The 25,321-nt window shown below is 44.4% G+C and overlaps 1 protein-coding gene across 1 annotated transcript in view; it reads right to left on the bottom strand.

The window, feature by feature from the left end:
• The window catches only part of ST8SIA4 (ST8 alpha-N-acetyl-neuraminide alpha-2,8-sialyltransferase 4), a 170,699-nt gene that overhangs the window by 92,851 nt on the left and 52,527 nt on the right, over nucleotides 1-25,321 (bottom strand). The window contains exon 3 of the mRNA XM_038765804.1: nucleotides 14,918-15,175. Coding sequence (XP_038621732.1) covers nucleotides 14,918-15,175 — 258 coding nt within the window. The remainder of the gene's footprint in view (nucleotides 1-14,917; nucleotides 15,176-25,321) is intronic.

Raw genomic sequence — 25,321 nt, forward strand, 5'->3', positions numbered from 1 at the left:
CCACGTGAATGAATGACACGGTGGGTAAGGCATCCCACCTCATTCTGCTTTCCAATAGAAATTGCTTCTCCCTCCCCATCCCCATTTTTTTATGGTATTTGTTAAGCGCTTACTACGTGTCATGCACTGTACTAAGTGGGTTAGGTGCAAGCTAATCAGGTTGGACACAGTCCCTAGCCCACCTGGGGCTCAAAGTCTTAATCCCGAGTTTATAGTTGAGGCAACTACGGCAAAGAGAAGTGAAGTGACTTGCCCAGGGTTACTTAGCAGACAAGTGGCAGAGCTGGAATTAGAACCTGAGTCCTTCTGGGTTCTAATTTCTGAGGTCCAGTGGATTCCACCAAGGAAAAAGGGACAGACCAGTTTCTGGTGCCCTTGGGTGCTTCTCTGCTAGCAGGGCCAGATCTCCCGGTTTCTTTGTCTATGGCAAGATGGTAGACTCCTGCTCCTTCCCTCTGACCCATGAGCCCATCAGCTGCTATTCACGTCAAAAATTGGAGAAGAACGGGACAAGAAAACTCTTGAAGCTCTAACTAGAGACGACGGACTTAGTCTGGAAGTCCAACATCTGATTTTGGGGGCCCTCGTGAGTTACCGTGAAACAACCAAAGAGCTGAGAACACGGGGAGTTGTGTCTCATCAGACTGCATACAATCTGTCTCTGTCTCCCCCTTCTAGACTGTGAGCCCACTGTTGGGTAGGGACCATTTCTATATGTTGCCAACTTGTACTTCCCAAGCGCTTAGTACAGTGTTCTGAACACAGTAAGCGCTCAATAAATACGATTGAATGAACGTATCAATCAATCAATCAGTAGTATGCGTGGAATGCTTCCTATGTGCAGAGCACTGTATTAAGCGCTTGGGAGAGTACGATAACAACGGAGCTGATGGACATATGCTTTGCCCTCAAGGAGAACTCGGCAAAGTGCTTGGCACATAGGAAGCATTTACAAATATGAGGATTATTATTATTATTAATTGTTACTAGTATAATTAGCTCTAAGGGTAATGACTATGAAGCCCATACCCCCCAAAATATTAGCAGTTTTCTGACTGACCAGTTATTTATTCTAGCTGTGATTCAGGTAACGACAGGGAGGAGAGCATTATCGTCACCACCTTCAGTATTCGCTGGATGCTTTGTCTGGCTAAGCCATACTCACACTGTGTGACCTTGGGCAAGTCATTTAACTTCTCTGTTCCTTAGTATCCCCCTCTGTAAAATGGGGATTCAATATCTATTCTCCCTTCCCCTTAGACTGTCAGTCCTATATAGGACAGGGTCTATATCCTACCTGATTCTCTTATATCTACCCTAGTGCTTAGTACAGTCCTAGGCACACAGTAAATGCTAAATAAGTACTGAATTATTATTTCTGTGGGCAGAACCCTGTAGTAGATTCTTGGGAGCACACAGTCCCTGCCCTTCAATCAATCAATCAATCATATTTATTGAGCGCTTACTGTGTGCAGAGCACTGTACTAAGCACTTGGGAAGTACAAGTTGGCAACATATAGAGTCAGTCCCTACCCAACAGTGGGCTCACAGTCTGCCCTTGGAGAATTTACAATCTAATGGGGGAGACAAGCAGACAAAATTGTAAATGTAGGAGATTGTGAACTCATTGTGGCCTGAATGTGTCTACCAATGATGTTATAGTGTACTCTCCCAAGTGCTTAGTACAGTGCCCTGCACACAGTCAGCACTCAATTAACACAACTGATCGACTGAACAAGTGTAAAATTATAAATACAGAGAGACTCGTGAGCACTATTGTTGGCTATGGGATTAAAATTGTTAGGGAGAGGAGGATTAGTCGAGGAAGAACATGAGGATATAAAAAGAAAAGCTTATTTTGAAAAACGGGTGAGAAGAAAGGAAGGGAAGCTAATAGCCAGTCCAAGGATATCTTAACACCCACCCTTCATAGTTTACATGACCGGATTTAATTCAGTATCACTGGTGAATAGTGTTTACTAAAATATCTAGTGATGGTACTTGCTGCAATAAAGTTATCTTGATAATTGCCGGGCTAGTTATCAGATTCGTGCCAGGGAAGGGTTTTTAGAGTCAACTTAAATCTCTTCATTCTGGCTGTCTGGTTTTGCAGAGGAGAAAACTCCCCAAGACTTAAAATGCCTACAAACAAGCCATAGAAAGACGATCAGGGAAAACTTTTTCTCTGAATCCCGTTCAAATCATGGGGTCACAGAGCGATGGGCAAAGGGGGAGGGAAGAGGCGGGTAGGAGAGAAGGAAATTTGGGAAAGCAGACCAACACCAAAATAGAGATAAAAGGGCAATTTTTTGTCTACCGCAGATTGAAATAAGAGCACAGCACTCCTGCTTACCCACATCAGTTTTCTTTTTTCTATTTGTTAAGTGATTATTGTGTGCCAGTGTTCTAAGAGTTGGGGTAGATACAAGCTAAGCAGGTTGGATACAGTTCAGGTCCCCGATGGGGCTCACAGTCTTAAGCCTCATTTTACAGATGAGGTAACTGAGGCCCAATCAATCAATCAATCAATCAAGCGTATTTATTGAGTGCTTACTGTGTGCAGAGCACTGTACTAAGCGCTTGGGAAGAACAAGCTGGCAACATATAGAGACAGTCCCTACCCAACAGTGGGCTCACAGTCTAGAAGAACTGAGAAGAACTTCCCAGAGAAGTGAAGTGACATGCCTGAGCTCACACAGCAGACAAGCTGTAGAGCTGGGACTAAAACCCAGGTCCCTCGGACTCTCAAGTCCGTGATCCCCCCACTAGACCACACCGCTTCTCAGATTTATATCCCAGAAAGCAGAAAGTTTGCAGCCAACCAAGTAATGCACCGCTAACATTTTGCAGCTATTTATTCATGACCAAACCTAAGTTAAGGAGCCTGTGGGAAAAGTACGGAGATAGCAAGGCTCTGCCGAATGCCACTTACACAAGAATTTCTCTACAACCCTGCCAAGTTGATGTGAACTCCCCCCATCACTTTATATATAGCTGGTTTTGATTTTAAGGAAGATACTAATGACAGCAAGATGTCATCCACATGTTTGTGTGTCTGAAAAACCCACTTCTGATGGTAGCCTTTTTTTAAATGTTTCTTATTTACTGCTTACTACATGCCAGGCACTCGCTGTACTAAGCACTGAGATAGATCCAAGCTAATCAGGTTGGACACAGTCCCTTTCTCACAATGAGTTCACAGTCTTAATCCTCATTTTACAAATGAGGTAACTGAGGCATAGAGAAGTGAAATGACTTGCCCCAGACCACACAGCAGACAGGTGTTAGAGCTGGGATTAGAACCTAGGTCCACTAATTCTTGGGCCCGTGCTCTTTCCGTTAGGCCAAGCTATTTCCCTATGGGAACCTCTTCAAGATTTTTCTATAGTGTTCACAGATTTGTTCGAGGCATTTGCAGATGTGAACTCTGACAGCATAAACAATTACAGTCATGCTGAGAAGTTTATCAAGATCCTAAAGTAACTTCATGACAATGCTCCCAGTTGAGCCAGAGGTGCGGGTTCCCTTCTTTGACTCTTTCTCCTTCACTGAGGCATGACAACAGAGTGGTATAATAATCAATCACATTTTTTTGACAGCTTACCGTGTGCAGGGCACTGTATTAAGCGCTTGGGAGAGTACAACATAGTATCAATCACTTGTATATCTTGAGTGCTTATTGTGTGCAGATCATTGTACTAAGCACTTGGGAGAGTACAATATAACAGACACAGAGTAGGTCTAATATAATATAATAACTGTGGAATTTGTTAAGCATTTACTATGTGCCCGGCACTGTACTAAGCGCTGGGGTGGATACAGGCTGATCAGGTTGGACACAGTCCCTGTCCCACATGGGGCTCCGAGTCTTAATCCCCATTTTACAGATGAGGGAACTGAAGCACAGAGGAAGTGAAGTGATTTGCTCAAGGTCACACAGCAGACAAGTGGCTATGATTCAATCCATTCCTAGCAGCCATGTTAGAGGATGGAAAGAGTGATGTACGCTGTAAGAATATCCACAATGGGTAGGCAAATAACTGTGAGCTGCTTTGCATAACCAGTAAAGCACTAGGGCCTAATAATTAGCCTGCAGAATATCAAGATCATGTAATCGCCCACACCTGGCAAGGCTGACACCCAAAGTTGAAAGCCACCGATGGATTCTGCTATCTAGGTAGCAAACCATCTAATAACGCACCAGTATATGAAACTAAATCGAAACTCTTTTTGTAGAGCGTGAGATTTTTTGGCAAAAAAAGTGCATCAAGTAATGGTACTTATTGAGCGCTTATGGTGTACAGAGCACTGTCCTAAGCACTTGGGAGAGTATACTATAAAAGAGTTGGTAGACCGATTCCCTGTCCACAAGGAGCTTACAGTCGAGGGTCTCAGGTTTTATACCAAATCAAAGGTCGACAAAGCTGAGGTGATATCTAGTAATAGTTGTAGAAATAACAGTAGTACTGGTAATGATATTTGGTGAGTGCGCACTGAATACAGTGCACTATACTAAGCGCTTGGCAAGTTCAAAACAGAGAAGGGAAATGCCTGCCCACAAACAGCAAGCATTCTGACAGGGGAGAGAGACATAAAAAAATTTACAAATTGAGGACTCAAAGTCCCACAGATAACATGTATGTGAAAGTGCTCAGGACAGACAGAAATAAGAACCCAAGAGCTGGGGTTAACTATTGGGCTTGCATGACTTAAGATGATGGGAGCTAGTCGGAAGCACCTGTTGAAAGAGGTGGGATTTCAAGTGGGCACTGAATGAGGAAGCAACATGTCCTAAGGGATAGAGCATAGGCCTGGGAATCAGAAGGACCTGTGCTCTAATCCTGGCTCTGCCACTTTGCTGTGTCACCCTGTGCAAGTCATTATACTTCTTTGGGCCTCAGTTACCTCATCTGTAAAATGGGGATGAAGACTGTGAGCCCCATGTGGGGCATGGACTGTGTCCAACCTGATTACTTTGTACCTACCCCAGCAATTAGAACAGTTCCTGGCACATAGTAAGTGCCTAACACATACCCTAAAAAAAAGCAGGGTACTTTACAACAGCAGGCTGTTGTAAAGAGAACCAAAGAGTAGGAAAGCAGAAACTAGGAGGGCATAATAATGATAATAATGTAACAATAATAATACCGTAAAACATCATCATCATCATCATCAATCGTATTTATTGAGCGCTTACTGTGTGCAGAGCACTGTACTAAGCGCTTGGGAAGTACAAGTTGGCAACATATAGAGACAGTCCCTACCCAACAGTGGGCTCACAGTCTAAAAGGGGGAGACAGAAAAGAAAACCAAACATACTAACAAAATAAAATAAATAGAATAGATATGTACAAGTAAAATAAATAAATAAATAAATAGAGTAATAAATATGTACAAACATATATACATATATACAGGTGCTGTGGGGAAGGGAAGGAGGTAAAATGGGGGGGATGGAGAGGGGGACGAGGGGGAGAGGAAGGAAGGGGCTCAACTAGTAAGTAAAACACTTACTAGATACCAAGCACTGGGTAGATACAAGAAAAGTAGATCAGACACAGTCCCTGTCCCATGTGGGGCTCACGGTCTACATACGAGGGAGAACGGGAATTGAATTCCCATTTTACAGACGAGGAAACTGAAGCACAGAGAAGTTAAGTGCCTTGCCCAAAGTCGCACAGCAGACAAATGGCAGAGCTGGGATTAGAACCCAGGTCCTCGGACTCCCAAGATAAGGGTGGGGAGATGAGAGATCAGTCAGGGGGAGGTTTCCTGCAAGGGATGTGATTTTATTAGGGCTTTGAAGATAGAGAGAGTAGGGGGCTTTCCGGATATCAATGGGGAGGGAGTTCCAAGAAGGCCACATGAGAAGGGTCAAGCATCTGGGGTCCTGGAGCAGGAACATGCCCTTCTTTATGGTATTTGTTAAACACTCACTAAGGGCTAGGCCCTGTTCTAAACGCTGGGGTAGATAAAATCTAATCAGGTTGGACACAGTCCCCAACCCACATGTCCCACAGTCCCCATTTTACAGAGAGGTAACTGAATCCCAGAGAAGTGAAGTGACTTATCCAAGGTCACGCAGCAGACACGTGGCAGAGCCGGGACTAGAACCCAGGTCCTTCTGACTCCCAGGCTGGTGCTCTCTCCCACCATCTGGATGCTGCCTCTCCTCCAAACAGCCCTGCCTGTACATCCACAGCCAGGGTGTCAAGATGCAGGAAATGTTTCCTTCCCTCCCCAAGAAATCCATAAAGAGCAGTTTCCGGGGATTTACGAGGCCACGGTTTTCTCATGCACGACAGGATAAATAGAGTCACCGTCAGGACCCCCATCTGTCAGAAGTGGCATCATAATATCTTTTCCCATAAAGCTCAAAATGCTTTAAACCTCTCAGTGCTCACAGCAAAGGGTCAAAGGAAGGTTTACTCCTCTCTGTTTCAATAAGAGCCATAAACCTCTGAAAGATTAGTGATTTTCTGAAGTCACTGCAGAAAGAACCACCTTCTCCTGACTCTTCATTTTATAGTCCCTTTTCTACCCTCTAATGCCTTTCACTCAGCATGCCAATCGGTTTCCAGCAAACCCTTTCAAACAATAGAAAACGATCAGACCAAGTAAAATCACCAATTCCTTTTGCTATTCATAGCCTTTGCTGTCCTTCAAATTCAAAGAGGATGCTATTGACTGCGACAGTCTATCTCTGGGTGTGAAGTAGATGTGGATGACTGGTAATCCCTTCCCTCTAGTGCCTGGAAGTCACAAAATCGTGGGTACTAATCCCAACTCAGCCACTTGTCCGCTGTATGACCTTGGGCGAGTCACCTTACTTCTCTGAGCATCCTTCCCATCCCGTTGGGCTACTGTTCCACTCCAGTCAGTCAATCATATTCATTGAGTACTTTCCCTGTGCGGAGCACCATATTAAGCGTTTAGGAGAGTACAATGGAACAGCACAATAGACACATTCCATGCCACAACGAACTTACAGTCTAGAGGGGGAGACAGACATTAATATAACTAAATCAAATTAAAGTTGTGGGCATGGATGCTGTGGGGCTGGGATGGGGGATGAACAAAGGGAGCAAGTCAGGGCGACGCAGAAGGGAGTGGGAGAAGAGTTTGGAGGGCTTAGTTAGGGAAGGCTTTTTGGAGGATGAGTCCAACTCTAAACAGCCCTGCCTGGAAAACCACATCCAGTGCCTCGAGATGGAGTAAATGTTTCTTTCCCTGCTTCTTTCCTTCCCTGCTCATTTCATCTAGTCACTTTTCCAAACTCTGGCTATTATCAGCTGAAGCTTTGTTCTTCCTCTTTCTCTCCATTCAGGTAAACGATTTTATGTCTCCCCAATTAGATTGCAGTAATAACAATAATAATTGTGGAACACTGCCTGGCACATAATAAACACTTAACAAAACCATTAAAAGTGCCTTCTGCCCTCTGCCCTGTGATTCCAAAGCCTAGCCGGGTTAGGGCCTTCTTATCCTGTGGCCTCCATTCCCTTTTCTGCTCCCTTGGATGTCAAAGATGGCTAAAGACCATGGTCTCAAAAACTTGCAGAAATTCATCCGTTAGTTTGAATCAATCAATCTTTCAATTGGAAGCACTGTGTTCTAATGGAAAGAACATGAGTTCCAATCCTGATTTTACCACTTGTCAGCTGTGTGGCCTTGGGCACCTCACTTAACTTTTCTGTGCCTTGGTTTCCTCACCTTTAAAATGGGGGCTTCAATACATGTTATTCCTCCTACTAATCTTGTGAGCCCTTGTGGGACAGGGACTGTGTCAGTACTGATTATCTGGTATCTACCTAAGGGCTTAGTACAGTTTGGCACAAAGCAAGGCTTAATAACAGTTGTTATTATTTCATCCTTCTCTGGACCAAAAAGTCACTGCGAGAGAGAGTAAATGTGGGATGCCATTAGAGAGAGGGAGAGAGAGAGAGTGAGAGAGAAACAGAGAGAGAAATAGAAACAGGGAGAAACAGAGAGACCCAGAAAGAGAAAGCCAAAGAGTGAGAGACTGACAGGCGGACAAGAACTGACGGAAATAAAGAAAAACAGACAGGGAAAATGTACTCTTTAATAGTCTTCTACCTAAATATCGATCCTTTTGCACACCCGGTGGTAAATCCCACTGCCCAGCAGTTTTATAATGTAGGAGGAAAAGGCTCTTTAACTGCCAAACACCTGTCACTCTGTGAAGGAGGAGGAAATCAGTGTTGTAAGAAATCAGATAATAAACCGATCCACCTCAGGCTGCGGGGAATAACCTGCCTCCACTTGTGTCTCTTCTTGTTCACCAGCTGTTTAGTAACCCAGATGCAGAATGACGTGGCGGACAAAGATTATCATATTCCCAATACTGCAACTCCAGGACCCAGCTCCCAGAGGAAGTCTGAATCTGATCCCGCTTGCAGTTTTCCTGATGCTGTTTTCGGCCTCACACCCCATAGTGGGAGTGGTGGCGAGTGGGGAGGTAAACAAGAATGAACCAACCCCAAGTGAATCCTCTGACTCCAAAACTGACCTCTGCATTTCTGGGCCTGACCTTCTGGCCGGCTTCATGCCCTTCTCGGTTTCTCTTCTAATGATCTTCATCATTTGTGGCGATCACACGCTAAGGCTAGCAATTCATTCATTCAATCGTATTTATTGAGCGCTTACTGTGTGCAGAGCACTGGACTAAGCACTTGGGAAGTACAAGTCGGCAACATATAGAGACGGTCCCTACCCAAAAACGGGCTCACAGTCTAGAAGGAGTGGGAGGGTACTTAAGCTGCACGGGAAGCAGCAGGGCGTAGTGGATAGAGCATGGCCCTGGGTGTCAGAAGGTCATGAGTTCTAATCCCGGCTCCTCCACTTCTCTGCTGTGTGACCTTGGACAAGCCACTTTACTTCTCTGGGCCTCAGTTCCCTCATCTGAAAAATGGGGATTAAGACTGTGAGCCCCACGTGGGACAGGGACTGTGTCCAGCCTGATTTGCTTGTATCCACCCCAGCGCTTAGTACTGGCATATAGTAAGCACTTTACAAATGCCACATTTATTATTATTAATCCCGGGTCTGCCACTTGTCTGCTGTGGCCTTGGACAAGTCGCTTCACTTCTTTGTGCCTCAGTTACCACATCTGGTGCGCAGGATAGGGACTGCATCCAACCCGATTTGCCCGTATCCACCCCAGCACTTAGTCCACTTCCTGGCCCGTTTTAGGCCCTTAACAAATTCCATTATTATTATTCTACAGGATGCAATTCCCATTACTCAGAGACCTGATTTTGATCAACTTCTTTATGAAAAACAGGATTATCTTCCTTTGCACCTATTGATTCAGTTACAAAGTCACTCCAGAATCTGAGACTTTGGGTTTCAAAAACAGTACAGTGCTCTGCAGACAGTAAGCACTCAATAAATACGATTGATTGAATGAATGAATGAAGTCCACATCTGCAATCCACTGGGATGATGGAGGTGATGAGTAATGGATTTTCTACTGCTCTTTGGAAATGTTCTTCAGGGACGGTGCATGGGCTGCAGATCTGTGAAATATTCCAGAGAAATAAATTGCTCTATGCAGGTAATTCTGGTTAGGGGAGATGGGTTTCAGATGGCTGAATAGAGTGTGCATGCATTTGTGTGTGTGTTAGGGTTCCTGGGTGTCTATAAAATGCAGAGATATATTGTCAATGCAGTTTTTAAAAGTGTCTGATTTGCAGCTGTCCTAGAAGAACGGGGCTTTTAAAGAACCACTTGCAGCATGGCCTAGAGGGCCTGGGAATCAGAAGGACCTGGGTTCTAATCCCGATTCCTCCACTTGTCTGCTGTGGGACCTTGGGCAAGTCACCTCACTTCTCTGCGCCTCAGTTTCTCATCCGTAAAATAGGGATTGAGACTCTGAGCTCCATGTGGGACAGGGACTATGTCCAACCCAATTTGCTTGTATTCAAGGTAGCGCTTAGCACCGTACCTCGCACGTAGTAAGTGCTTAACCAATACTATAATTATTACATTTCTATTATTGGACACGGGGTCTAATTAAGAAATTTGGAGGATGTTGGGCAGGATGGGCTGGGATACTGAGATCAGGGAGGGAGTTGGCTGGATCTTGGTAGACAGGAAAAGACCTGACTCAGTGAGCAATTCTGGGATGTGAACAATAGTCCATCCTGTCCCAGGCTTCCCCTCGGAAGAAAATGAGCAAAACGAAGATTTCAGACATTACGATGGCTGTCTGGCCCATTTTCATCTCTGGTTCCAGAAGGTGGTTGGAAGCCAGAGACGCAGTCCATCAATAAGAGAAGAACCATACTGCTTCAAGGAACGGCAAAATCTCTGATCAAATTGGGAGACAAGTGAATATCCCTGTCACGGAGAGAACCGTGTATTCCATAAAGAGTGGTGGCAGGGGAAGCAGTGTAGCCCAGTGGGAAGGGACAGGCCGGAGAGTCAGAGGACCTGGGTTCTAATCCCAGCTCTGCCATTTGCCTGCTGTGGGACCTAGGAAGAATCAAGTCATTTCTCTGTGCCTCGGTTTCCTCATCCACCTGTCCTCCCTCTTAGACTGAGAGCCGCATGTTCATTAATTCAGTCATATTTATTGAGCGCTTACTGTGTGCAGAGCACCGTCCTAAGTACTTGGGAGAATACAAAATAAATAAACATATTTATTTAATACAAAACAATAAACATACACATTCCCTGCCCATAACTAGCTTATAATAATAATAATAATAATGATGGCATTTATTAAGCGCTTACTATGTGCAAAGCACCGTTCTAAGCGCTGGGGAGGTTACAAGGTGATCAGGTTGTCCCACAGTGGGCTCACAGTCTTCATCCCCATGTTACAGATGAGGTAACTGAGGCCCAGAGAAGTGAAGTGACTAGCCCAAAGTCACACAGCTGACAAGTGGTGGAGCAGAGATTTGAACCCATGACCTCTGACTCCAAAGCCCGGGCTCTTTCCACTGAGCCACGCTGCTTCTCCATATAGTCTAGACAGTGTCCCATGTGGGACAGAGACACAGCTGTGTGACTTTGGGCAAGTCACTTCACTTCTCTGTGCCTCAGTTACCTCATCTGTAAAATGGGGATTAAGACTGTGAGCCCCACGTGGGACAACTTGAGCACCTTGTATCTACTCCAGTGCTTAGAAAAGTGCTTGGCACATAGTAGACATTTAACAAATACCATCATTTTTATTATCATTATTATTATTATTACTTATCCTAGTCTTCTAGACTGTGAGCCCACTGTTGGGTAGGGACCGTCTCTATGTGTTGCCAACTTGTACTTCCCAAGCGCTTAGTACAGTGCTCTGCACACAGTAAGCACTCACTAAATACGATTGAAAGAATGAATCCTATATTTAGTACAGTGCTTGGTACTTAGTAAATGCTTAACAAATACCACAACTATCATTGTCTGCAGATCTGCACAGTGGCTTGTCTTATAATGATTATGACATTTATTACACACTGATAATGTACTAAGTGCAAGTGTGAATTTATATTAGTTTTATGATATTGGTTAAGTGCTTTTCTAGACCGTGAGCCCATGCTGGGTAGGGACCGTCTCTATACGTTGCTGATTTGTATTTTCCAAGTGCTTAGTACAGTGCTCTGCACACAGTAAGAGCTCAATAAATGTGATTGAATGAATATAGGATATAGTCCCTGTTCCACACAGGGCTCACAATCTATCTAATCCCCATTTTATAGATGAGTAAACTGAGGCCCAGAGTGATTAAGTGGTTTGTCCAAGATCATGCTGCAGGCCAGTGGCAGAGTTCGAACTAGAACCAGGGTCTCCTGACTCCCGAACTCATCCTCTTTCCACAGAGTCACTCTGAAGTTATCTGATCTTCCTATGTGAGATAGCATTACACTCAAATCCCCAAAAAGTTGATCGTGGGTAACTGTCCGATGAAGTAATGGCAATAAGTCAGTAAGAATGGAAAGTCAAACATCTCAGGCCAATGCCCATTCACCAATACCCTGAACAAATCAGTGACTACTAATAATAATGATACTGGTATTTGTTAAATGCTTACTAGGTGTCAGGCACTGTACTAAATGTTGGGGTGGACAGACGTAAATCAGGTTGGACACGGTCCCTGTCCCACATGGGGCTCACGATCTTGAGCCCCATTTTACCAATGAGGTAACTGAGACACAGAGAAGTGAAGTGACTTGCCTAAGGTCACACAGTAGACAAGTGGTGGACCCAGGATTAGAACCCAGGACTTCCTGACACCCAGGCCCGTGCTCTATCCACTATGCCATGCTGCTTCCCCACCATGAATCCCGTACCATGGAACTGACTCATACCTACAAAATGTAGGAGTAGGGCTTTCCACTCCTCCTGAACATTTCTGCTCCTCACACTTCTTCTAAAGGGAAGCGAGCGGGTTCGTTCCCACGCTTATTAGCATCTTTGAAGATGTAAAGTAGCTGATCTTAACTCAGCACCACTAGCTAGATATAATTCAGTTTCAGTGTTAAATCATACAATAGGTTATATTGCAGTCTATTTTTTTATGGTATCTGTTAAGCGCTTACTGTGTGTTTGAAGTACTGGAGTAGCTACCAGTTAATGAAGCTGGATTCAGTCCCTGTCCCGCATGGGGCTCACAAGTCTAATTAGGAGGGAGAACAAGCACTGAATCCCCATTTTGCAGTTGAGGAAACTGAGGCACACAGAAGTTAAGTGACCTGCCCAAGGTCACAGAGCGAGGAAGTGGCAGAGCAGAGTTTAGAACCCAGGTGCCCTGGCTCCCAGGACGATGCTTATCCTCTAGGTCACGATGCTTCTGTAATGAGAGTTTCTGGTAACCTGTCAGAAGACTACTCAAGCTGCTAGCTCTGGAAAAATCAATTCCCAATAATCCCAGAAATTACCACAATAAACCAGGATGGCTATTTCTTAATAGAAAAAAAAAAACAAGCTGCAGACTTTCTAGCCCAGATTTTGCACTTAGAATTTGGGCTTCTCCACTCCAACCTTCATCGAGGGAAAAGAAAGAAGAGAAAGAGCAGCTGATCATATATGCACGACAGATGTGCCATGCTGTTGCTCCTAGGGGAGCCCAGCGTTGAATAAACAGTGAATTCTCAGATCTCCCACACCCTCTGAAAAAATCTGAAGATTATGAGGTCCCTGACTGAATTCCAAATATCAAGTAATTCCTCCTTCCCAGAAGTTCGGTCTCTGGATCGTGGACCACGTGTCAGCTGACTGTGCGCTGGGTTTAAATAATAACAATAATCATTATGGTATTTGTTTGGCATTTACTAGGCACTAAGCACTGGGGTAAATTCAAGAAAACAGGTCAGACTAGTCCTTACCCTACAGGAGACTCATAATCAAAAGGGGATGAAGAAGATGTATTTGATCTTCATTTCACAGATGAGGAAACTGAGACAAAGGGAAATTAAGTGACTTTCCCAGGGTCACATGGCAGGCTCTCCGGCACTGACTGGGAAGCCCCAAAATCGCACTTAGTGGAGTGTTCTACACACAGTAAGTGCTCAATAAATACGATCATTTGATTGAACCAGTATTAGAATTAAAGTCCCATGTCTCCCAGGCCCACGTCCTTTCCCCCTCTAGACTGTAAATTCCTTGTGGACAGGGAATGTATCTACCAACTCTGCCATATCGTACTCTCCTAAGTGCTTAATACAGTGCTCTGTGCACAGTAAGTGCTCCAAAAATAGGTTTGATTGATTGAATCATGATTAGAACTCAGGCCCCATATCTCCCATGCCCACGCTCTTTTCCCCTCTAGACTGTAAACTCCTTATAGGCAGGGAATGTGTCTACCAACTCTGCTATATTGTACTCCCCCAAGCACTTAGTACAGTGCTCTGCACGCAAAAAGTGCTCCAAAACTATGCCTGATTTGGCCAGGCTTCTCTCTCTGCTGTTACCGCCTCCACTTCCATCCACACCGTATCCCAAGAGGACCCACACTCTTCCATACTGGTTGGCCAACATCTGACGTACACTGTCTGGCCAAAATAAATAAAATGAAAAGTCTGTAAGCCCTGCAAGGGACAAGGGACGGTCTGCTCTGATTACCTAAGTGACCCGATAGATATAAGCTAATCAGGTTGACACTTTCTCTGTTCCACATGGGTTCACGGTCTTAATCCCCATTTTACAGATGAGGCAACTGAGGCACGGAGAAATTAAGTGACTTGCCCAAGGTCATACAGCAAATAACTGGCAGAGCAGGGATTAGATCCCAGGTCCTTCTGACTCTCAGTCCTCTTCTCTCTCCACAGGCCATGCTGCTTCCCTGCTTCCCTGTGCTGTGGAATCTTGGGCAAATCCCTTCACTTTTCTGTGATTCAGTCTCTTCATCTGTAAAACAGGAATTAAACACCTGTTCACCCTCCCTGTTTGGCTGGGTGTCCCCTGTGCATCAGGAACTGTGTCTAACCAGATTAATCTGAATATAGCACAATGCTTGGTGCAGAGTAAGTGCTTAATCAATACCATAATAAATAAGCAATTTCCCTTTCAACATAGAAATCAAAATATTCTCTCCCAAAAGATGTGTACATTCGGCGTCAGAAAGATAAAGGTCGTTGCTGCAGACCTGTGTCTCTGTGGCTCTAAGCAAAATTCTGAAATAGTAGTACTTCACACACAATAGCATAATGTTTGGCCCACAGTAAGTGCTTAATCAAAACAAAATAATTTCCCTTTCAATAATCAAAATATCCTATCCCCAAAGATGCTTACATTTGGCGCCAGAAAGAAAAGGCCTGTCGTCGAAGAGATGTGTCTGACGCTAGACAAAATTCTACAATTGTAAGCGAAGGTTGAACATTTCCGCCGGCATCTCCCCCTGCCCCCTGCACCCCAAGAAACAGTCGGAATGGACGTCCGCTCGGAGGTGGACGCTCACCTGATGACAAAGTCGTGCTTGTCGATCTCCTTGCCGCATTCGCTCTCCAGCAGAATGCCGGAGTTTCCAACCACGGCGCAGGTTTTGAAGCGCCGGTTTTTCATGGGGGAGACCTCGGGGAGGAGTCTGTGTAAGTCCTGAGAGATGTTGAGGGTGCGACGTCGGTCCAACACATAGTGGATCACGTCTCCCAGCTTGAAACTGCTCTTCACCACGGAGACATCTCTTTCCGCATCCAGGAACCGGAGTATGTTCTTCCTGTATCAGAAACCGAGAGCACGTTTTATCTACTGACGGTCCACCCAGCGCGATCATCATCATCATCATCATCATCAATCGTATTTATTGAGTGCTTACTATGTGCAGAGCACTGTACTAAGCGCTTGGGAAGTACAAATTGGCAACATATAGAGACAGTCCCTACCCAACAGTGGGCTCACAGTCTAAAAGGGGGAGACAGAGAACAAGACCAAACATACTAACAAAATAAAATAAATAGGATAGATATGTACAAGTAAAATACATAAATAAAAAAACAGAGTAATAAATATGTACAAACATATTACCAGCGATGCTGGTAAAAATAAAAGACAGACAGAGATCCGCAGCGGGACTGGCAGTCAAAGGACCTGGGTTCTAATCCTAGCTCTGCCACTTATTTCCTGTGATACTTTGGGCAAGACATTTCACCTCTCTGAGCCTCAGTTATCTCATCTGGAAAATGAGGATTAAGACTGAGAACCCTATCTAAGATAAAAACTGTGTCCAACCTGATTAGCTGTTCGGTGGGGACCGTATCTATATGTTGCTAACTTGTACTTCCCAAGAGCTTAGAATAGTGCTCGGCACACAGTAAGCGCTCAATAAATATTATTGAATGAATGAATTAGCTTGTATCTACTCAAGCATTTTCCCTCCCCAGGTGGCACCTGGAGAGTTTCCAGTACTCTACCAGTCTCAGCTGTGGGAGGGAAAGTCAAGCAGAGGAATACCAATTCCACTCCTAGCATGGCCGGTGGCTAGCGAGTGGCAGGCAATCTGTTGGAAGTCAAAACTCACCAGTGCTGGGCAGCGGCCGCATGGGAGAGAGTTGAGGGTGGAGACTCAAGTTTATTATGCAGGAGAAGGCAATGGAAAACCTTGTCCAGATTTTTCCCGAGAACACTCTATGGATACGCTACCAGAACGATTGCAGATGTAGAGCGGGGCATTCTCGGGGAGATGTGCCCATGGCGTCACTATGGAGCAGAGATGACTTGACAGCATTAAAAAACACTCCAGCATTTGGAAGAGTGTCTGACACATAATAAGCTCGTCTCTAATCAATCAATCAATTTATTGAGTGCTTACTGTGTGCAGAGCACTGTGCTAAGAGCTTGGGAAGTACAAGTTGGCAACATAGAGACGGTCCCTACCCAACAGTGGGCTCACAGTCTAGAAGAGTCTAGACAGTAAGCTCACTGTGAGATGGGAAGGTGCCTGTTTATTGTTATATTGCACTCTCCCAAGCTCTTAGTACAGTGTTTTGCACACAGTAAGTGCTCAATAAATACTACTGAACAAACGAATGAATAGCGAGCACTTAACAAGTACCTTAATAATAATACACCCTCTCAGCACTTGACTGTATATTGATTCACATATTCTGCTTATTCTTTGACAAATTTGTTTGTTCAAGGCTTCATAAGCTTCCTTATACCAGTTGCTCCCATTGATAAGCACATGGTACAGTGCTAAGTGCTTAGTATAGTGCCAAGTGCTTAGTACAGTGCTCTGCACACAGTAAGCCCTCAATAAATACGATTGAATGAATTCTAGACTTTGTGCCTCTCTTTGCCTTATCAGTCCATTATTAAGCTCTTACTTTGGGCAGAGTACTGAAAGAAGCTCTGGAGAGCATACAATAGATCTGATTCCTGCCCTCAAGGAGCTTGTAATCTAGTGGGAGAGACAAACATTAAAATAAATTACAAGGGGAAGCAGGAAAAGAGTTAAAGATAGATGGAAGGTAGAGGAGGGAGGGGTGAGTCCTCAGGTGTTCAGAAGGTAAGAACTAAAGAACATAGATGAGACAGTAGGTGGGGGTAATAGGGAAGGGAAGTGATAGATTAATGGCATTTATTGAGTGCTTACTATGTGCAGAGCACTGTACTAAGCATTTGGGAGATTGCAATATAACAGAATTAGCAGATACACTCCCTGACCACAATGAGAGACGGCTTCCTGAAGAAGATGTGATTTAAGTAAGCTTATAAGGTGGGGAGAGCAACTGGAGAAAAAACTTGTACTTCCCAAGCGCTTAGTGTGAGCCCACTGTTGGGTAGGGACTGTCTGTATATGTTGCCAACTTGTACTCCCCAAGCGCTTAGTACAGTGCTCTGCACACAGTAAGCGCTCAGTAAATACGATTGATTGATTGATTGATTGATTAGTGCAGTGTTCTGCACACTTCTAGACTGTGAGCCCACTGTTGGGTAGGGACCGTCTCTATATGTTGCCAACTTGTACTTCCCAAGCGCTTAGTACAGTGCTCTGCACACAGTAAGCGCTCAATAAATACGATTGAATGAATGAGTAAGCGCTCAATAAATACGACTGAATGAATGAAAGGGGGAAGGAGTTCCAGGTGAGAGAGAGAGACAAAGACAGAGACAGAGAGAGAGAATGAGAACAAGACACTCTGAGTAGGTTGGCACTGGAAGAGAAGCAGCATCAGCATGGCATAGTGGCTAGGGCATGGGCCTAGTTGGCAAAAAGTCATGCGCTCTTATCCTGGCTCTGCCACTTGTCTGCTGTGTGACCTTGGGCAAGTCACTTCACTTCTTTGGGCCTCAGTTACCTCATCTGTAAAATGGGGATTGAGACTGTGAGCCCCACATGGGTCAGGAACTGTGTCCAACCATTCTGCTTGAATCCACCTCTGCGCTTGGTAATGATAATAATAATGATGGCATTTATTAAGCGCTTACTATGTGCAAAGCACTGTTCTAAGCACTGGGGAGGTTACAAGGTGATCAGGTTGTTCCTCGTGGGGCTCACAGTCTTCATCCCCATTTTACAGATGAGGTAACTGAGAAGTTAAGTGCCTTGCCCAAAGTCGCACAGCTGATAAGTGGCGGAGCCGGGATTTGAACCCATGACCTCTGACTCCAAAGCCTGTGCTCTTTGCACTGCGCCACGCTGCTTCTCATCAGTACAGTGCCTGGCACATAGTAAGCACTTACCATATACCATTATCATTATTATTATTATTATCATTATTATTATTATGAAGATGTGTGTGAGTTGAGTTGTGGTAGAAAAAGGAAATAATCAATCAACTGTATGTATTGAGCACTTACCACGGCAGAGCACTACAGTATGCACTTGGAAGAGTACAATGTAACAGAGTGAGACACTGTCCCCTGATTAGATTATAAACTTCTCAAGGGCAGACATTGTATCTTTAATTGTTATTGTACTCTCAAACACTTGATATTGCTTTGCATACAGTAAGCACTTAATAAATAAGCAAATGACCTTAGGTTAATTACTTAATCTCTCTAGGCCTCAGTTTCCTCATCTATAAAATAAAGATAAGACAGCTATCTTTTCTTCCTACCTCTTAAATCTTGAGCTCTGGGCGGAACAGAGAATAAGTCCGATCCAATGGTCTTGTACCTCACCCAGAATTTAGCACAGTGATTGTAACACTGAAAGCACTTGAAAGCACTGTAATTATTATACTATTGACACTATCTCCAATTTCATCAATAACTTCTGGTGCTTTCTCCCTTCCAGACTCTGACAGAAGCAAAACCTGGGTAAAATTCAATGGACTTGTACCAAATACAGTGGGAATGCTCAGTTTTATGAATTGGCAGCCAAAAACCTTAGAAAATCACCGCGTTTATATTTGTGAGGCAAATATACGGTCACCAAAGCAATCTGTGTGGTTCTGGTTGATTGCTGCTACTGTGCTTCAAATCATTCAGTCAGTCATTCAGCAGTGTTTATTGAGCGTAAACTGTGGAGATTGCTGTGGGTAATTAAAAGGAGAAAACAAGAAGTAGCATCTGCCCTCAAGGGGTCTAAAACTCTAGCAGCTAGGCAATATGACCACAGATATTCAACATACAAATAGCTAAAAATCACAAGCCTCAGAGGACCCTAAGTGATGTGTGAATAGGAGCTCAGGGGAGTGTATGAGTATTTCCCACATGTCAACCCTGGTGCCGCACGTATTTTTGAAGATAGTTTCTAGATGGGCAAGCCAAACAGAGGTTGGCAATGTGTAGATACCAGACGAGTCTTGCCAAGAGATCGTGATGGAGTTCCGCCTCCCTCCAGTGATGTACGAGACTCCTGTTCTCACGCCACCCACTCCACCAGCTTTGTGGCCACTTTGATAATTGTGGTATTTAAGTGCTCACTATCTGCCAGGTGCTGAACTAAGTGCTGGGGTGGATACAAGCCATTTTGGGTTGGACACAGTCCCTGTCCCATGGGCTCACAGTCATCATCATCAATCGTATTTATTGAGCACTTACTGTGTGCAGAGCACTGTACTAAGCGCTTGGGAAGTACAACTTGGCAACATATAGAGACAGTCCCTACCCAACAGTGGGCTCACAGTCTAAAAGGGGGAGAGAAAACCAAACATACTAACAAAATAAAATAAACAGAATAGATATGTACAAGTAAAATAAATAAATAAATAAATAGAGTAATAAATATGTACAAACATATATACATATATACAGGTGCTGTGGGGAAGGGAAGGAGGTAAGATGGGGCGGATGGAGAGGGGGACGAGGGGGAGAGGAAGGAAGGGGCTCAGTCTGGGAAGGCCTCCTGGAGGAGGTGAGCTCTCAGTAGGGCCTTGAAGGGAGGAAGAGAGTCTTAATCCTCCTTTTACAGATGAAGTAACTGAAGCCTAGAGAATAATAATAATAATAATAATAATCATGGCATTTATTAAGCGCTTACTATGTGCAAAGCACAGTTCTAAGTGCTGGGGAGGATACAAGTTGATCAGGTTGTCCCACGAGGGGCTCACAGTTATAATCCCCATTTTACAGATGAGGTAACTGAGGCACAAAGAAGTTAAGTGACTTGCCTAGAGTCACACAGCTGACAAGTGGCGGAGCAGGGATTTGAACCCATGACCTCTGACTCCCAAGCTGGTGCTCTTTCCACTGAGCCATGCTGAAGTGAAGTGACTTGCCCAAGACTATGCACCAGAGGAGTGGTGGAGCTGGAATTAGAACCCATGACTTCCTGACACCCAGGCCTGTGGTCTATGCACTATGCGATGCTGCTTCCCCTGCCCTTGACCTTGTAGCAGTCATGCTCATAATAATAATAATAATAATAATAATAATAATAATAATAATAATAATAATAATGATAGCACTTGTTAAGTGCTTACTATGTGCAAAGCTCAATGCAAACTACTGATTGACAGAATCAGTGGCATTCATTGAGCGTTTACGCTAAAAGAGCAAGTGCTTAGTACAGTGCTCTGCAGTCAGTAAGCGCTCAATAAATGCGATTGAATGAACGATAAGAGTACAATACAGTACAGTTGGTAGACAATAGACCTGCCCTCAAGGAGCAGTATGGCCTAATGGATAGAACACGGCCCTGGGAGTCAGAAAGACCTGGGTTCTAATCCTGATCCATCCCTTGTCTGTTCTGTGACCCTGGGCAAATCACTTCACTTCTCTGGGCCTCAGTTACCTCATCTGTAAAATGGGGTTGAAAAACAGTGAGTGCCATTTGGGGCATGGACTGTGTCCAACTCATTCATTCATTCATTCAATCGTATTTACTGAGTGCTTACTGTGTGCAGAGCACTGTACTAAGCGCTTGGGAAGTACAAGTTGGCAACATATAGAGACGGTCCCTACCCAACAGTGGGCTCACAGTCTAGAAGAACTCAATCAGCTTATATCTACCCCAGCGCTAACAAAGTGCCTAGTTCATAGCAAGTATTTAACGAATATCATGAAAAAAAGGAGCTTGCACTGTCCCACATAGAGTCCCTCTGTCCTCCTTGAGGACAAGGATCTTATAATAATAATTATGAGGGCATTTGTTAAGCGCTTACTATGTGCAAAGCACTGTTCTAAGCACTGAGGGGGATACAAGGTGATCAGGTTGTCCCACGTGGGCCTCACAGTCTTAATTCCCATTTTACAGACCCTCAGAGGTAACTGAGGCACAGAGAAGTGAAGTGGCTTGCCCCAGGTCACACAGCTGACAAGTGGTAGAGACGGGATTCAAACCCATGACCTCTGACTCCCAAACCTGGGCTCTTTCCACTGAGTCACGCTGTATTCTCCCAAGTGCATAGTACAGCACTCTGCACAGTGTAAAACCTCAGTAATTGTTGATTTGTAAGATGTTTTTCCTTATTCCTCCCTCAACTCAAGGGCCATAGTTTGAGAAAATCTTGCTTAGTGGCTGTCCTGAAATAGATTCCTTCAACGGAACAAATGTGAAGAGATTGAAAGAGCAAGTCATGGTTCAGATGGCATTGGAAATTTGAGACACAGTTTGACTTGAATGGTTAAAGAGGAAAAAGACTATGGCTCCAATCCAGAGGAAAGCAGGAAGCAATCAGGAAGATTTTATGTCCATAAATGGAGGCATCTGGAGGAAAACTGGGAATATTTTCAGGACTCTAAACAGGATCCAGAGAAGAAACTGGGTGTCCCATCTCTGAACCATTTTGCCACATGAGGGAAAAGAGCCCCCCTCCTTATCACCAAACTGCGTCATTAACAGTTACTTACAAACCAGCTAGGCAAAGTAGGGGTGAATTTCCTGGCCTGACAAACCAAAATGAAAACTCTATTCAAGCTTAAAACCATCTTCTTATGCTTCACATCTTGTCTCTCTTCAGAAACTGAAAATGACGAACCAAGAGCTAAACAGAACACCCTTTTTTAAGATAACCAGGTATACGTTTAAAATGGTTATCTTCATAAATTCTATGTCCATGGGTTATTTTGCCATCTATGATTTTGTGGACTGAGAGGAAATGATAACTCGAATATTAGTGCAGCTGTTTGTCACCGTTACCTTCCAGTGTCTCATATTCGATGCAAACGGGAGATCTACATACTCCTGCACTTCAAAAGGGCAGTCAAGACTGAGAAGCAGAGGGGCCTAGTGGAAAGGGCCCAGGCCTATAAATCAGAAGGCTTGGGTTCTAATCCCGGCACTGCCACTTAATAATAATAATAATAATAATAATAATAATAATAATAATAGCATTTATTAAGCTCTTACTATGTGCAAACCACTGTTCTAAGCGCTGGGGAGGTTACAAGGTGATCAGGTTGTCCCATGGGAGATTCACAGTCTTAATCCCCATTTTACAGATGAGGTAACTGAGACAAAGAGAAGTTAAGCGACTTGCCCAAAGTCACACAGCTGACAATTGGCGGAGCCAGGATTTGAACCCATGATCTCTGATTCCAAAGCCCGTGCTCTTTCCACTGAGCCACGACTTGTCTGCTATGTGACCTTGGGCAAGTCACTTCACTTCTCTGAGCCTCAGGTACTTCATCTGTAAAATGAGGATTAAGACTGTAAGCCCCATGTGGGACATGATTGTGTCCAATCTGATTATCTTGTATCTACCCCAGCGCTTAATGCAGTGCCTGGAACATAGGATGCTCTTAGCAAATAAGATTGAAAAAAAGGATAAGAAATTTAGCTATGAGTAGAATGCTAATGCTGAAAAAGATCCAGGGCTGGGTTATTATCTACTACCAAACCAAGGACTTTTACTCATTATGAAAGAGGCTCTAAGATGTCGTATAATAATAATAATAATGATGGCATTTGTTGAGCACTTACTATGTGTAAAGCACTGTTCTAAGCATTAGGGAGGTTACAAGGTGATCAGGGTGTCCCACGGGGAGCTCACAGTCTTAATCCCCATTTTACAGATGAAGGAACTGAAGCCCAGAGAAGTGACTTGCGCAAAGTCACACAGCTGACAATTGGCAGAGCCGGGATTTGAACCCATGACCTCTGACTCCAAAGCCCGTGCTCTTTCCACTGAGCCACGCTGCTTCTCCATATGTGCTACTGTCGCTGAAGATGATAGTGATATTTGTTAAGCACTTATTATGTGCCAAGAACTGGACTAAGCATTAGGGTAAATTCAAGTTCATCAGGGTACACTCAGCCCCTGTCCCACGTGGGGCTCACAATCTTAGAGGGAAAACAGATGTTGTATCCCCCAGTTTACAGAGGAGGAAATGAGAAATTAAGTGATTTGCCCAAGTTCCACAAACAGGCAAGTGTTAGAGTCAGGATTAGAACCCAGATCCTCAAACTCCCAGGCTCATGTTCTTTCCACTGGGTTACGACGGGTCTGTCTTTTGTTAGAGACAAGGAGGGTACCCTGCAGAAATGGTATCAATCAATCCATCAGTAGCATTATTGAGCACTTACTGAGTGCAGAGCCCTCTACTAAGTGCTTGGGAGAGTGCAGTGCAACAGAGTTGTTAAACACATTCCCTGCCCACAGTGAGTTTACAGTCTAGAGCTACTGTCACTTTAACTGAACGGTAAACACACTTCAGTGATCTTCTGAACATACCTTCCACCATCAAAGAAAAAACCCCTTTGAAGTGTACAGAACCGGCCAATTTAAAGATGGGATCTTAACTCCAACCTTTAAATGAATCACAAGTCAAAACAATAGGGCAAAGCTCTGGCATCGGGTGTGCCCACCTACAAGTAAGGAGGGTATTTAACGCTTAGATGTCTGTTTGGGTTTTTCCTCAGCATGTGGAGCATAAAGAAATGCCATGAACTTCCAAATGCCACCTAAATGACCATCTTCAAGAAGGGGGAAAACTGTGACTGGGCGAAGGGCAGGGGGAATGTCTATCTCACTGCTCTTCATGTCTGGCAAGAACTTAGAATTTCCATAGTGGCTACTGTAAAGTATCTTCAACCATCACCTTCATGAATCACCGTGAAACTTCAGAACAAAATGCAGCACTGCAGACATGCAATTGGCAGTTTGACAGATGTAAGAAAAATGCAGGGAGAAATGCTACACTTCTACTGTATGTGTGGATCTCACACAAGTGTTTGGCATCATTATCTACAAACTACCAAGCAATTTTGTTACAGTGAGAAGTTCTCCAGTGGTCAGAATGAGTCTTGGGAGTAAGAAAATAAGGACAGGACCTGCTGGCGAGTCAAGGAAATATCTCCTTCCTTTGCTTCCTTACTTTCTCCTATTTATCTCTCCTTCCCTCCTTCCATTTGCTTCCACTTTTCCTATCAACTAGTCAAAGGTATTTATTGAGCACTGACTGTGTTCAGAGCACTGCACTAAGCACTTGGGGACAGTATATGCAGCAGGGTTGATAGACATTATCCGTGCCCACAGTGGGCTTACCTTAGGCTTACCTTTCCCCGTCATTTCTTTTTCTCAGTGCCATTGAACTCCTGCCTCCAATTTCACCCCTACACTCAAAATGAAAAGTTGGTCTCATTCCAGGAGCCTATATTTATTCCATGAACTCAATGTGTCCAAGACTGAGCTCTTTATCTCCCCTCCCAAACCCTGTCCTCTCCCTGACTTTACCATTACTGTGGATGGCACTACCATCCTTCTCGTCTCACAAGCTGCAATCTTGGTGTCATCCTGGACTCCGCTCTCTCATTCACCCCTCACATTCAAGCCGTCATCAAAACCTGCTGGTCTCACCTTCGCAACATCACCAAGATCTGCCCTTTCCTCTCCATCCAAACCACTACCTTGTTAGTACAATCACTCATCCTAGCCCGACTGGATTACTGCATCAGCATCCTTACTGATCTCCCAACCTCCTGTCTCTCCCCACTTCAGTCTAAACTTCATTCTGCTGCCTGGATTATCTTTCTACAGAAACACTCTGGGCATGTCACCCCCCTCCTCAAAAATCTCCAGTGGTTGCCTATCAACCTCCATATTAAGCAAAAACTCCTCACTATTGGCATCAAAGCTCTCCATCACCTTGCCCCCTCCCACCTCACCTCCCTTCTCTCCTTCTACAGCCCAGCCCGCACACTGCACTCCTCTGGTGCTAACTTCCTCACTGGGCCCCGTTCTTGCCTGTTCCACCCTCGACCCCCGGCCCATGTCCTCCCTCTGGCCTGGAATGCCCTCCCTCCTCACATCCACCAAGCTAGCTCTCTTCCTCCCTTCAAAGCCCTACTGAAAGATCACCTCCTCCAGGAGGCCATCCCAGACTAAGCCCCCGTTTTCCTCTTCTCCTCCTCCCCTCCCCATCTCCTCAACTCCCTTCCTCTGCTCTACCCCCTTCCCTGTCCCACAGCTCTTGCGTATATATGAGCATATTTATTATTCTATTTATTTTATTAATTAAATGTATATATCTATAA

Source organism: Tachyglossus aculeatus, chromosome 23 (genome assembly GCF_015852505.1).
Source record: "Tachyglossus aculeatus isolate mTacAcu1 chromosome 23, mTacAcu1.pri, whole genome shotgun sequence".
In the NCBI taxonomy this organism is placed as follows: Eukaryota; Metazoa; Chordata; class Mammalia; order Monotremata; family Tachyglossidae; genus Tachyglossus; species Tachyglossus aculeatus.